This window comes from Chrysochloris asiatica, unplaced genomic scaffold, assembly GCF_000296735.1.
Source record: "Chrysochloris asiatica unplaced genomic scaffold, ChrAsi1.0 scaffold00361, whole genome shotgun sequence".
Classification (NCBI taxonomy): domain Eukaryota; kingdom Metazoa; phylum Chordata; class Mammalia; order Afrosoricida; family Chrysochloridae; genus Chrysochloris; species Chrysochloris asiatica.
In genome coordinates, this window is record NW_006408879.1 from 2,188,392 (window position 1) to 2,203,983 (window position 15,592).

The following is a 15,592-nucleotide window of genomic DNA, read 5'->3' on the forward strand; positions in this document are numbered from 1 at the left end:
ACCAAAAAGTAGATGGTTCAAACCCATCACCAAGCCGGAAGACCTATACAGAGCTGCTATGAGTCAAACCGACTTGACAGCACTTAACTCCCTTATTAAACCCCGTAACTATGATGTGAGTTGTGTGTGACCCCAGCAGAGATACAGTGTGATGTGGAAAGTGTGATGTGGAAAGCTGATACCACAACTGGTCAAAAGGGCGGAGTATGGCGGCATGTCTGACTTTGAATCACAAGATCGGCCTTGGGCTGCTGATGCTGACTCTCCCCACTACAACAGACATTCTGTCGGAACTGTTTGTCTGTACAAGTGTGCTTCTACCCTGGTTAGTTTCTTGGAGATTCTTCTTCATAACAACAATCCATTCCAGGCTGCTTTCTTTAAACAGTGCCAGGAATGAAGATTCTAAGCTATTCCACCTACACCCATGAAAACCATAATAAGTGAGGGTAAGTCACTCTTTCGGTGATTTTAAGACAACCCAAACCGAGGACAATACTGGCTAGGCTCAAGAAGACCTGAATTAAGACCTGAAGGTCCCCCTCACGAAGTAAGTTGACCACATATGAGGAGCTGACCGAAAAGTCAACTTTACTGCATGTGCTCCTTACTTGTCAAATGTAAAGGAAAACTAATGTTTATAGAAGTTTTCATCCCCAAAAATACAAACACAGGAGAGAGAAGGGAAGGGCTGCCTAGCACACGCAGCCCAGAGAGGACATATTTATAGCACGCCCACACATGTGTAATAAAGCAGGTTGGCCGCCGGCCCTTTAATGAAGTAGTGGCCTGCAGCTGCAGGCACAGGTCAGAGGAACGATCAGACTGACCCAACAGTGCTGGACACTCAGTCCCTCCGCAAGGGCATCGTCTCCTCTCGGATACCCTCCCGGGTGACGATGCAGATCCGCAGCGCGTCCCCAGTGTAAACATCTCGCTCAGCAGCAGAGATGAAGACATCTCGCACCAGGCGCAGGGCCCTGTCCAGAGACAGCGGGACATGCTCCACATTCTGCATGTTCTTAAATCCAACCTAGAGAAAAAAAACAAGGACACTTGAATAGGGTGAGGAGCTCAAGACCCCGCAACACCTGGACTGCCCACAACACCCTGACTTGCAAGCGGAGGTGGCAGGGACTGATAACATGGCCACCCCCACTGCCCCTCATCTCCCAGGACACTTGGGGCGCACACAGGTGTTACCTGATTGTCGAGCAGCGGCTGCAGCATGGCACTGGCTGAGCCCCCAGCCTTGAAGGAGTCTCTCTGGTAGGACCCCACCGGATCAAAGCTGTACACAGCCCCCTTCCCTGGACAGAGAACAGGCTTCATGAGGGAGATGCACTGAAACCACTCCCATCTCAGCCGCAAAGATCCAGTCAGAGGTACAAGGAGTGACGCTGGCTGAGGTAGTCTCAGTTGGCAGAAAAAGCATACTTGTTGCCACACATGTGGCCAGGGCTGGGCTCTGCAGGTCATCTCACCCACCACATGGCCATCAGAGTACACAGCTGTGCCTACCAGGGCCGCAGTCACCCAACCACCCCACAGTACGTGTCTGCTACCTGGGCCTCTAAGCAAGTGAACTACTGACTGCCCTCCTGTGTTCCCGGCCAGCAGCCGGCTACACTGATACACAGGGAACTGCCCAGGACGGTAGGAATGCTGCACTGTTCAACACCATGGCCAGGCCAGTGCGGGCGTAATGATGAGCACATCAGGACCACAACGAACACTTAATACCAGAACGTCAGGAAACCAAATGCCACACAAAGGGTCAGTTCTGCTAGGCGACTTGCTTTGTATTCTCGAGCTACTAACAATCACTACTTTATTCTAATCATAAAAACCTAGATTTGGCTCTTTCCTGACCAGCAGTTGCAGAGGACAGAATTTGGGACGTGCAGGCCCTTCTAAGCCGTTCTGAAGCACAGTCTGGCAGCAGAACCTGTCAGAATGGAAAGCACGAACTCTAAGACCCCCCCATCATTACTTCTCTTGAAGATGGAATGAGCCAACAAAAAGCTTGTAACAGATACATATATGTGTGTATGCCCAGCCATGTATGCAACACGTAAAAGAACCAATGTTACCAGCACTGAGCCCACTGCTAAGACAACGTGTCCTCACTGGGACAGGGACCACCCTCTCCTGTCCTCAGAGATGGGACACAGGAACCACCCTGTATGACCCGAGGACCACTATCTCCACTGCAGAAACACCTGGGCAGAAGCCCCTGGTGAGAAGACAGTATCTGAGGTCACGTGGGAGAACCTGGGATGTGTTGTGCTGCAGAGGACCCCTAATCACATCACAAAAGCAGAGGGATGTGAAAGGCCCACAAGCAGTGAGGTCAGGCTCTGCCCAAGGGTGCAGCCATCCCTGACAACCACACCAAGTAGAGAGAAACCAAGGGATTGTCCACAAGTAGAGCAAAACTCCTAAAAGGCACGAGCCATCAATGGAAGAATGGATACAAAAACTGTGGTACATACACACAATGGAATATTATGCTACCTTGAAGAATAACAAGGAAGCTGTAAGCCACCACATAACATGGATGAACCTTGAGGACATTGTGTTGAGTGAAATCAGTCAGTCACAAAAGGAGAAATACTGCATAGGACCACTACTGTAAAAAATTAAGAAGAAGAACCTACACTAAAATGGGAAAAGAAAAAAAAAAAAAAAATCTTTGCTGGTTACCGGGATGTGGGTTGTGGGGTGAGGGGAGGGAGGAGAAGAGGGCAGGGAAAAGACACAGGATAGTTTGGGTGCTGGGGACGGGGGCGATACACAAGAAGGGGGAGGGGAATGGGAGAATAGTTAGGCAGGCTTGCATGGGCTAGGTGGGGCAGAGGTAAATAATGATGCATGCACAACAACCTTAGAACAACAGGGCTCTGGAATACAGGGACTGAGGCATAGTTTGAATGGGTAAAAGAGGGTAAATAATGTTAAGGTGCTTGGCTGTCTTTTGAATCTTGGTTTCCCTTGCCTACCACTGTAAAATACACAATTGAGAGGGAAGAGAAAGGAACAGCCAGAAACGTTACCATAGAAAGCTTGTAAGTCCATCTTCAGCCTATAACTGATTAGAATACTTTAAATGAGGCTACAACTTGGCCAGTGAAGGAGGATTCCTGCAGAGCCTTTACATTGCATAATACCATAGATGGAATACTGAACCCCACCCAGAATCTTCTGAGGTGGGAAATCTTCCCTTGAAAGGACAAGCAAACCAGCTTAGAGCAGCTAGAAGAACAGAAGCTACTTCTTGAAAGAAAGACCGGCAGAAAACAATCAAAAACAGTAACGGCAGTCCGATTGACTACTACAAGAACAAGCAAGTCATTCGCCCAAGAGCCTTCAAGGCAAGTGGTCGGGTCCCCTCAAAGCAAATCCCCTTCTAAGACTAAGACTCAAGGGGAATACACAAGCAGGCATGAAGTCTAGCTGGTGACCATGTTGGTCACCGACAAGGGAAATGGGGGAAAAACAGCAATGAAGTTGTGAGCTAAGTCCAACCACATTCAATAGACTCCTGTGAACCTGGGTTGGAACCTGGTTGGCCTGTAGTATGGCAAGATCTGGGGACTCCTGGGCCCAGAGACAGTGACATGGCCACAGAGGATTAGAGTAGAGAATGAAGCATCCAGCTGACATGTGAAGTGAGGGGAGATGCACAAAAACACCCGTATTTGCAGATAGTATCCACTTGACCTAGCTTCAATGGCTGGATGTTCAGAACTCAACTAGAAGAACAAAGAAGAGGAAAAAAAGAGTAATCCACTACAATTTGATTAACTTGGCCGATACTTATGGATGTAGTAGCTCAAAAGAAGGAACGAATCTTTACAACGAGAATCATTCCCACCTCCTCGGTACACAGGGTTGAAAGGGATGGGCAACTTAGACAATGGCTACCCAAAATGGGGGGTGGGGTGGGGGGTGGGCAGGCTACAAAGGCAAGAAGTGACTGGCTTACGAGCTTTTAAGAGGGAGCCTAGATTCAGAGGGCGCCAAGTAAGGTAGACTCTCCATGGAGTAGTATCCAATCTGTCTGGGTGGGACTGATGAAAAGAGATGAGGGTAGGTCTCTTGACTGACTGTGAGGGTCGGAAATGTAAAGGTAGATGAGTTTTGTAACAAAAGGAGGGGAGTGCTTGATTTTGCAGCCCAGGAGAGGAGGACCCTAGGACCATCAAGGGAGAAGTGACACCAGAGAGAGAGGCAGAGATGATGACATGGCGAGGTGGAGCAGCTGGGGACTCTGGACTCAAGGAGGAAGAGGGGCTGTGTGCTGATGAACAAGGCGCAGGCTTGCGGGGTATACCCTTTGGTTGTTTGATGATGCATGGAGGTAATTGTAATCATTGCAATGAAAGGAAATATGATGGGATGAATGTAAAGCTAATAATCTCCCATGTAAACTATGACATAATTCACAATAAAGAATTTTTTAAAAACCAATAAAGCAATAAAAGGCATGAATGTGCCATGGCAGGCAGGGCCTTGCCTGCAGCCCCAGGGCTTTTCTCAACACCACAAACCCTAAAGGCACAAAGACTTACCCACGAAGAGGGAACAAAGGGACAGCACCACTCAAGGCTGTCTGCATGAGGCAGACCCTCCTCTGTTCTGAGAAACCCAGAAAGTGAGAGGCAAGAATGATCAGGGAGAGGAGAGGTTACCCTACTTCACAGAGGTTGTTGGGATTCAATGATGGCCTAGACACCAACAGGAAAAAGATCAACCAGCAAATGAGGAAGCAAACAAAAGCTCACAATGGGTCAGTCTAACAGAGACAAGCAAAGAGCCAGTAAATACAAGATGCCCAACAGCAATAAACTGTATCTATATAAATATAAATTAAAACAATAAAGTGGCTCTGGACAAACGTTCAAAGCACATTCCCCAGCTCCAGGGAAGGACACATGCCCCAGCTGGCAGACATGTCCTCAAAGCGCAAAGCTTTACCTGCTGACCCAGCAAGCAACTCGGCAGCTCGGGATTCAGCCACAGGCTCACCAGACACAGGTGGAGAAGAGCAAGAACGCACGTGCCAGGGTGGGCATGGATGCCATCCTCAGAGTGCAGTCAGGTGCAGCCACATGCTATGCAACCCCCAGTGACTAAGAGTGATGGTACATAGGAAAAAGAGAAGGAAAGAAATCCAGGAAGGAAAACTTGGGACCCAGGACATAGCGAGCCCATCCCAGGAGCCAAACAAAGGGTGTCCTTACAGTGGCAGCCACCTTGAGTGCAGAGTTGTTGGGAAACATCAGAGCACCCACAGGTGGTAAAGGGTGCCAAGAGCTAACGAACTGATGAAAGATTACAGAAATTTGGCTAGAGAGAAATGTAACCACAGGAACAATGAGGCAGTGGTCAAGAACCATGTCACCTATCGTCTACCATGTCCCAGGAGACCCTAATGAAGAGGGAACAGGCAAGGCAAGGGCATCAGGGACAAGAGCCAACACTCAGAGGCAGATTCTCAAAGGGGCAGACCCCTCTGACGTCTCCACCATATGGAGGTAAGGGTGGGCTTTTGGGAGCACCAAGCATCACTCAATCAGAGCAGGTGACAGTCACGGGTTACCAATTAGGTGACAAGGGTTTCAGGCACAAAACAAAAGATGAAAACACAAATTAGCATGATGAATTGTCCAAGGCTCTCATGGTCTGACAGACAGAAAATCCAAGAGGTGGTTCAAAGAATTCAGAAAATTCCAGCAAACATACCCTCTCCACCGTGACTGATCCAGGACACATGTCCTAACCATACCTAGTGACCTAAGACACAGCCGCTCACCACCTGGAGACCAGAGCACCTGGGACACTTGTTGGCCCTACTTGGAATCCTGTGTTTGCTAATATGCTGTCATGACTTCGTCATACAAGGTACCCATGACCTAATGGTGTCACTGGACCCTCACGTGCGTCCCTCTTAACTCGTCACTTCTGTTCCAGAATGAACCACCTACCTTCCTCGTCAAGCCCCCCGATAATGTTGTAGACGTAGTAGGGGAAGAAGCGCCGTGAGTACAGGATGGTGGACAGCATGGCGGCGATGGCCCCAGTCGTCATGGCCTTGTTGTTGGAGTGCTTATACATCTGCGGGGGTAGGGAGGCACACAGCACCGCAGTGCTTCAGGATCCCAGTCTACATGCTGACACAACTTCAGGCACAAGCCGCTCGAGAGCAGGTGCACAAACGGCTCGCTCCCTCCACCCCTTACCTAGACCCCACGGGCCCTTCAAGCCCAGCATCTGCTTTTGTGCGGCAGGTGTCAGGGGAACACCAGGGACTCCACTCGCTGATCCCAGGTTGTCCACTGGTGCTCTCTCAGTTGGCCACAGCAGGGCTGAGTATGACCACAGAACCAAGGTGTAAATCCCTTTTTGCAGTTAGCAAGCGGCCTACAAACAGACATGGGGCCACACCCTTCCTCTGCAGGGAAGAACCAAGTGCCAGAGCAGGTCTTAGCACGTTACACCGTCCGAATTTTTATAGAAACTCTACAGAAATTCAAATGTATGATGAATTCAAGTGCACCAACTTCTGATATTCAGTAGTACAGCAAAGCACTGAAAGGGTCAGTGGTCAGTCACACTACAGGCAAGGGTAAACCACCTGCAGCAGCTCATTTAAAAAGCAAGATACAAAAAAAGATTCCCTTCATTCACTTGGTCAAGTTTGTAACACGTTATATAAGATGACTGTTCAGAAGGGCTTGCAGGAGTCACCGTGTATATACAGAAAGCCAATAATGTAAGTCTCGGGGCTTGTGGTATCAGTAAAGGTTACTGAATAGTTTCAACAAGTTCATTATGTAGTCCCGTGTCATGATACCATTTAAATGTGTAAAGAACTTCAAGTGTTCTTCACAAAGAACCCTGGTGTTGGCGTAGCTACAGTGGCTGGCTAGCCAACCGAAAGATCAGCTGGTGGTTCCAATCAGGAGGAAGGTACAGCAGTCGGCTTCCACAGAGTCAGTCTTGGAAACTCTACGAGCAGTTCTACTCCGTCCTTTACAGCCAACAGGACTCAGAATCCACCCAACGACAAGTGGTTTGGTTTAGGTCTTGGTTACTCACTAACATGCGCAGAACAGAAGGCCACCAACCCTTGCTAATCCTTTTATGTACCAAAACAACTAACAAGAATGTAAAAATTACAGCATGTAGCCTAAAAATTAACTAAGAAAAGGCATGTGATTACTGATGCTGCAAATCTATGATTTGTTTAAGGCACCTACTGCACTGCTGGAAGCTGAAAAGAGCATACATGTAGTGGTCACCACTGCACACACAGCCCCCTTGTACACCCTCCAGCTCTTGTACACTCCTCTCCCAGGCCCCAATCAAATCCAGAAGTGCCTCTGCTTGCCTGGCTCAGGGTCCCCACCCACCCTCTTTCATCCATCTCTACTGCCTGTGCAGGCACGAGGAGGCAGTGGTGAGCTGGGAGCTCATCCTCTCCAAGCTCTGATCTAGAAGTGTGTCTGAACTAACCTCCGCCACAAAGATGGCTTCTTGGGCCAACTTTGGAGGGAAGAGCATCTTCAGAAGATCCCCCTCTGGGCACCTCCTAGAGGGCAGAGAACCCCATTCAGCTCTGTGTAATATCTAACAAGGGACCCTGTGTGGCCTGTACCACTGCCATGATGATGACATAACAGCTCTTTTGGGTCTTGGACAAACGACCACACAGCATATGCTGTCGCTCTAGGTGTTCTCAGCCGATTGCGCCACTTCAAGAAGCACACAAATAGCTACTGATTTGTCGATCCCACAAACCACCTACCTTTAGTCTTGCTTCAATGATCTTAGTGAGTGTGAGACAATCGCCATGGAAACCGCTGCATCCGATGACTGTTTTGTCTGTTCTGCAAAAGCACAACATAGGACAGAGATGGCTGACAGCAAAGAGACATATGTTATACGACTATTACTGGTACATGGTAATGGGACAACTAGCTATCTCTTGTCCCACAAGGAGCACCTACAGGAGTATTCCTACACCTCATTTCTAACACCAGATAAGTTCTAGTGTACCAACAACTAAATGAAACAATCACTAGGACTACAGAAAACATGGTCCAGGACACAGCCAAAAAGCACACAGGAAAGTTCTGTAAATTTGACTACACAGAACTGGAGTTTCTCAAGAAAAACATGAACAAAAACCAAACCACAAGCAGCACTCGGGAGATCTGTGGATTCATGAGCTGAACTGAAAGGTCGGTGATTCAAACTCACCAGCCGCTCATTGGAAACCCTAACCAGGGTCAATGAGTCAGAATCGACTCAAGGGCACTTAACAATAACAAGCAGAACATGTGACCAAAGTCTTAATTTTCCTTTCCTTACTCTACAAACGGTCCTACAAATATACTTATTCAATCTGAATGCTGAGCAACAAATCCGAGAAGCTGGATTATATGAAGAACGTGGCATCAAGATTGGAGGACTCAATAACAACCTGGGATATGCAGATGACATAGCCTTGCTTGCTGAAAACAAAAAGGACTTTAAATACTTACTTATGAAGCTCAAAGACCACAGCCTGCAGTAGGGGTTGCATCTCAGTGTAAAGAGAGCAAAAATCCTTACCACGTGACCAATAAATAAGAACATGATAAATGGAGGAAAGACCCAAGTTGTCAAACACTTCATTTTGCTCTGACAACCATCAAACACTCATGGAAGCAGCAGTCAAGAAATCAAGTGATGTATTGCATTGGGCAAATCTGCTGCACAATACCTCTTTAAAGTGTTGAAGGGCAACGATGTCAGTTTGAGGACTAAGACACACGTGAACCCAAACCATGGTATTTTCAATAGCCTCATATGCATGTGAAAGTTGTACAATGAATAAAGAAGACTGTGGAAGAATTACATTAGACTGCCAGAAGAACAAACAGTTCTGTGTTGGAAGAAGTACAGCCAGAATCTCTCATACTTCAGATGGACCAGTCTCTGGAGAAGGACATCATGCTTGGTAAAGTGGAAGATCAGGGAAAAAGAGGAAGACCCCCAGCGAGATAGAATGGCACAGTGGCAGCAGCAATGGGTTTAAGCGTAGTAACGATTGTGAGGCTGGCACAGAACCAAGCAGTGTTTCGTTCTATCGTACGTAACGGTGCCGTGAGTTAATACCAACTCAACGGGACCTAACAACAAAAAGCCAGATATTGGTGAAACTGGAAAATGGATGGTCTCAGACACTTGGAAAGTGTAAAAGCTGGTTCAAGTTTTTACAAGGGTACTGGGCTCTACCGAGTAAAGACTCAAAAGCACAGCCCCATGAGCTAGAAGCTCACCCCATCAAGACTTACAAAACCATGCCACGACACATGTACTTGCATAGCCAAACAAAACAAAAGAAAAAAAATATCCTTAACCTGGAAACCTATTATAGTTTGGTACATCCCAACAAATTTAACCACATGTCCTAAGAATCAATACCAAAAGTCTTGAAACTCATTTAGGATGAACCCTAATCCAGCATGTTGGCAAACACTGAGCCAAGGCCACATGGTGAAGCTTTCCTTCCACAAATCGGCTTAAGAAACCACTGGTACCCTGGGGGTACACCAGCATTTCCCAATCTAGTCCTCGGCCAACCTCACTGCAGTGAGATGCACCCTCTCCCCACAAGACGGGCTGGCAACTCCCAACAGAGTTTTATAGCTTTGCTAGAAGCTGCTCCCAAATACCTAGACACACTGAAGGAATGGGTGTCTTCATGCAAAGAGAGTCAATGTGGAGTCTGAAGTATGGCCAAGTGAGGGGCACCTGGCTCCAAGTCAGTCTTGACTTCTTCATAGAACCCAGCTTCTCGGATGATTTGCTCAACATACAGGTTGAATAAATACAGTGAAAGAACACAACCCTGTCACACACCTTTCCTAATTTTAAGCCATTCAGTGTTCCCATGCTCTGTTCAAACAACTGCCTCTTGGTCCAAGTACAGATTCCTCATGAGCACAATTAAGTGTTCCGGAATACTCATACTTCACAATGTTGTCCATAGCTTGTCATGATCCACACAATCGAAAGCCTCTGCGTAGTCAATAAAGCTCACGTAAACATCTTTCTGATATTCTGTTTCTAGCCAAGATCCATCGGACATCAGCAATGAAATCCCTCCTTCCACAGCCTCTTCTGAATCTGGCTTGAACCTCTGGAAGTTCTCTGTTAATGTATGCTTGCAGCCGTTTCTGTATTACCTTTAGTAAAACTTTGCTTGCATGGAATATCAGATATTGTCCAATGATTTCCACATTCCATTGGGTCACCTCTCTTTGGAACGGGCACAAATACGGATCTCTTCCAATCAGTTGGCCAGATAGTTGTCTTCCAAATTTCTTAGCAGAGATGAGTGAGTGTCTGTGTGCAAAAGTTGGATAGTGAATAAGGAAGACCGTAGAAGAATTGATGCATTTGAGTTGCGGTGTTGAAGGAGAATACTGGAAGTACCATGGACTGCCAGAAGAACAAATAGATCTGTGTTCGAAGAAATACAGCCAGAGTGCTCCTTGGAAGCCAGGATGGCCAGACTTCGTCTTTCATACTTTGTACATATTGACAGGAGGGACCAGTCTCTGGAGAAGGATATCCTGTTTTGTCGGAGAAAATGAAGACCCCCAATGAGATGCAATGGCACAGTGGCACAATCAAATGACTGGGCGGTGTTTTGTTCTGTTGTGCATAGGGTCACTATGAGTCAATACCGACTTGATGGTACCTAACAACAGCAACAACCACATTGATTTATACTGCAACCATTCTTTGTCTTTAGCATAATTTTCACTTGCATATGATAATAATACTGATTTAGTAATTTCCACTTTTTGTTGTATGACCTTTCTTCAGAATGGGCACGAATATGAATCTCTTCCAGTTGGCCAGGTTGCAATCTTTCAAGTTTCTTGACCTAGCACTGCACCCATTTGTTGGAAATCTCAATTGGTAATCCATTAATTCCTGAAGCCTAGTTTTGGCTATTGCCTTTAGAACAAGCTTAGACTTCTTCAGTACTGATTCTTGATCATATGCTACCTCCTAAAATGGATGTTGACCAATTCTCTTTGATACAATGACTCGTATTCCCTCCATTTTTTGATGCCTCCTGTGTTGTTCAATTTCTTGTTTAAAGAATTCTTCAATATAACAACTTGAGGCTTACAGTTTTCTTCAGTTCTTTCACCTTGAGAAATATCCTGTTTCTCCCCCAAATCATGGTAATTTCAATCACCTCATATGCAGGCAAAAATTAACAAAGAAAAAGTCTAAAGAATTGATGTATTTGAACTACAGTGAACTGCCAGAAAATGAACAAATTGATGTGGAAGCATGGCCAGAATGTTCCTCAAAAACAAGATTTCATCTTATATACTTTGGGCATGTAATCATGAGGGTCCAGTAGGTCAGTGAAAAAAGGGAAGACACACAATAAGATAAATTGGCATAGTGGCTACAGAAATGGATTCAATCATGACATGGATCTGAAATGGTGGAGGACCAGACGGTTTTACCTTGTGTTATACACAAAGCTAATATGAATCAGAACCAACTTGACGGTACCTAACAAGTTCCACTGGCATGCCTCTGTCTGAAGGCACTCAGCTCTGTTCTTCCCTCTTCTTCTTGTCTCTGACCAGATATCTCTGTAGAGCTGACTCCTGATTTAGGCTAGTGTCTCAATCCTATTGGGTAGATTTATAATCCACTATTTGCACAGTAACTGGCCAGTCTCCTTACTGTACCTCAAGCAGTTCTAACTACTTGCACAGGAACTAACATTTTCTGTTGGCAGGGTCTGGTTTCTTCCCAGGGCAAAAGTAACTAACTTTTCTAAAGAACTTGGTCAAATGTAAAAATCCCTTAGGGCTTATAAGGAAAATCTCCCAAGCTACACCTCTCCATCCAAAACCAATGCAAACGTTCCTATAAAGGAACTCAGTTCACCACATGGGATTAAAAATAAAATTGTAAAGATATGTTAACACAGCACTGTTGATATCTGGATGTGGCAGATATCAGAAGTCTGCAAATGAATTATTTGAAAACATAAATTTAGAAGACAGTTTTCTATAGAAAATGCAAGATACACTCCTAAAAGCAAACTAAAAACTCATGAAGCTATTTGTTTATAAGCAGAGTCCCTGCAGAAAAGTTGGAAAATGTGTGCCGAGACATTTACTTACAGTTTGTAACATTTGGGGCTGTCCCGAGTGTGGATAGAGAACCCTTCACTCAATCGAGTATCAGAAGCAACAATTGAAAAGTCTTCTCCAGCAATTGCCAGTACGGTGCTAACAGAAAGAGGCAAAAAGAAAAAAAGACTGAATTCTTCAGTATGATACATATGTGTCCCCAACCGGGTGGTGGGGGGACAAGACCCTGGCTATAAACCATTTGGAAAACAGCTGTAAGTGCTACCTAAAAACATCACACCCACACCAAAGCACAGGCCCCCAAGGGTATCACCGGATCTCCACCATCACCAAACAAGTCTACACAAAACAGCTGGTGGTCAGGTCAGTTGGTGGTGGAGTAGTTACAGAGATGCTAGGAGCCTGAACTCCAGAAGGTACTGCATGGGTTCTAACTAGGCGTCCCCTAACTTTACAGACAGGATGGATAAGTTATGTATCCTCACAATGTCCCTGTTCCCTCACTTGTCCAATAGCTACCTCATGAGGGTGTCTCCAGTACTTAGTAAACAAATGGGATCAGACTATTACGTTTCAGCTGTTATCACCATGACAACAGATGGGAATACATCTCCACTTCTACCTACAGAGGACCCTCAACTCTAGCTTATCAATAAATACTTGGGCTCAAGTATTACCCAAGACGGAACCTGTGCCTGCCATTTACTAGCTGTCTAACTGTGACAAGTTCAGACACCGATGGTGCCTGTTACAGGGGCCTGAAACATGATTCACACGCAGCACCTAGCAGTGTCACACACAATAAAATAGGTGACAAACCTTTGCCATTATTATTACTAAGGTGAGATTTGAGCTAAAGCTTGCAAAGAGAAAAGAATGGTATTCCAGGTAATATACACGGTAATCAAAGGGATCCAAACCCACACCAGGGACCCTAGATGAGGTTTCCAAGATGAAATCTTTGTGGGAGCAGACTACCTCATCTTTCTCCTAAGGAGCAGCTGGTGGGTTTGAACTGCTGACTTTGCAGTTAGCAGTCCAGTGCTTATCATATGGTGCCACAGGAGGTACTGACTCAGTACATTCAAACAGCTCGTTCAGTGTTTTTTGCAAGTGAGTAGAACAACATCAGATTTATGTGACATCAGAGAACCCACAATGTTGATAGAGATGTTGGAATTACAGCAAGGAACAATGAAAAGTACCTGAGCAAGGAGAAAAGCCTTACAACTATTTGTTGTTATTAAGTGCTGTTGAGTCAATCCCGACCCATAGCGACCCTGTATAGGGTTTCCAAGGAGCAGCTGGTGAGCTTGAACTGCCAACCTCGCAGTTTAAATGGCTTTGCTGTCTGGCGCATTAATCCACAGCGCCACACACTCAACTAATTTACAAAGCAATAAAGAAGGAAGCTTTATTCTGTAGAAGCAAAAGGTGAAGTTTCCAAAGCCTGTGGCAATAGAAGAGAACAAAGTCTGAGAAAGATCATTCAGTGATCAGAAAGTGGTAAGAAATTAATTTTTTGAGCTTTCGGCTTAAGTGGGATTGCTGTAAATTGCCATTAAGTTGGTTATGACTCATAGCAACCCTGTACAGGGTTTCTGAGGAGCAGCTGGTGGGTTTGAACCACTGACCTTGTGGCTAGCAGTCCAGTGCTTATTCTACAGCACCACACCAGATGTCCTAAAAGTCGAAAGCACCAATCTTCCCAGGCAGCCTCCCACCCAAGTCCTAACCAGCCCTGACCCTGCTTAGCTTCCAAGATCAGACAAGATGGGCTGCATTCACCATGGTATGACAGTTAAAAAAGGGAGTGAGTCCTGAAGACCGAACATCCAGAAAATTCTCACCACACAGAACATACAACTGTCGTATGAAATATAAGTCTAACAACCTGCTTTACAATTACGCTGGAGCACTGGTGTGGCACTGAAAGGTTGCCGGTTCAAGCCCAGCAGTTGCTGCTCAGAAACCTTAGCCAGGCTCCTCATGCATGGCCCTTAACAACAAATTAGTCACCACAGAGACGTGGTGAGAGGTGTAAACACACAAACTCACTGGTGACAGCCGAGTTCCTGCCCTGGCGCAACCTCACTCCAGCTAAGGGCCTTCGGTTAGTCCCACTGACCACCCACTCTGAGGGTAACTGCTTCTTCTCTGAGCCCAATAAGGCAACACGGTGGCATTAAAGGAAGCACCGTTTGGGGGCAGCAAGCAGCAGGCCAACTCTTCCACTCACTTCCCAGCCCGCTCCAGAATCCCAAGTCAATACTTGAAATTCATATGGAGGTCATTTGGGGGTTTGGTTTCGCTTTTCTTAAAGCACCATTTGCTCAAATGGGTGTGTACGTATTAAACTACAAATGCCCAGATTTTGGCTGGGAAACTACCACCACTGCTTCAGTTTAGAGCTCCACCGCCCCAACCCTTTCAAGTGCATTTTACGAATAAAGTGTTACCTAAAACAAGGATGGCTTAAAAAAAAAAAAAAAACCACAAACTTTGACTGCATCCCTAACAGGGTAATGCAGTCCTAGGGTGGCGCTGAGGGTAAGGCGCTAGACTGCAAAGTTGTCTGAACCGGTTCAAGCCCACCAGCCGCTCCTTGGAGACCCTACACATGGTCGCTCTGGGTCGGACCCGACTCGACGGCACTTCACAACAACAGAGTAACTGAGCCCCCACCCCAACCCCAGGTTAAGCTAAATGTTAAAAAAGAGAAAAGAGCACACACACGACCGCAGCTTCGTCCCCGGGGGTCTCTCCGGCGCGGCGCCGGCAGAGCGCGTTCGGTCCCCGGGGTCGTAAGCCGCGTTAAGGCCTTCCGTGACTGTCCGGCAAGGCGCGAGCCTGGCTGGTAGACTGAGCTGATCGGTAAAGCGAGGCCCACCCCGCGGCCACCCGAGCAGTAGGAAGGGGCTGAGAGGCCCGGCCACCCGCGACCCCAGAGGCACGGCAAGGGAAGAGTGGGCAGGCTTTACCCTCCGTTGAAGGCGTAGGGCGAAAACCGTTGTTGCAAGGGCCCCGCGGCGCAAAAAGGCTCCAGGCCCAGGTCGCGGCCAGGCGCCAGGAACGTTGCTACCGAGGACGACATCGTGCGTTTCCCGCAGTGCTGTCTCACAGCGAGATGGCGGCTCCGGGCGGAAGCCCGCCGCCCTTTATGCGCTCCGAGCGGAAACGGACTCGCTTCCTGTCCCCGGTTGCGCCGTGGGCCGCTCTATCCCGAGCTCTCGTTCGTCACGGAAATCCCGGCCCTCAAGGCTTATTGTGGTTGTTGTTAAGTGCCCTCCAGTTTACTCAATCTTTGTTGTTGTTGTTGTTATGTGCCGTGGAGTCGGTTCCGACTCATAGCGACCCTGCACAGGGTTTCCGAGGCTATAAATCTTTACGGGAGCAGAAAG

General features: G+C 46.9%; 1 protein-coding gene across 1 annotated transcript; it reads right to left on the reverse strand.

Moving 5' to 3' along the window:
- Positions 1 to 847: 847 nt before the first annotated feature.
- On the reverse strand, positions 848 to 15,285 carry PSMB1 (proteasome (prosome, macropain) subunit, beta type, 1). Its single transcript, XM_006876178.1, has 6 exons — positions 15,173 to 15,285; positions 12,222 to 12,329; positions 7,814 to 7,895; positions 5,991 to 6,120; positions 1,204 to 1,310; positions 848 to 1,033 (listed from the first exon to the last, which is right to left on the reverse strand). Exons 1-6 carry the CDS (start codon positions 15,283 to 15,285, stop codon positions 848 to 850), a joined length of 726 nt encoding a protein of 241 aa, XP_006876240.1.
- Positions 15,286 to 15,592: the final 307 nt, after the last annotated feature.

Excerpts from the sequence above, each read along its gene's own strand:
- PSMB1 (XM_006876178.1), bottom strand. The coding sequence starts at position 15,285 with ATGTCGTCCTCGGTAGCAACGTTCCTGGCGCCTGGCCGCGACCTGGGC. Across the intron at positions 12,330-15,172 it reads CCCTACGCCTTCAACGGAGG|CACCGTACTGGCAATTGCTG; the intron begins GTAAAGCCTGCC and ends TCTTTCTGTTAG. Across the intron at positions 1,311-5,990 it reads CGGGGGGCTTGACGAGGAAG|GGAAGGGGGCTGTGTACAGC; the intron begins GTAGGTGGTTCA and ends TTCTCTGTCCAG.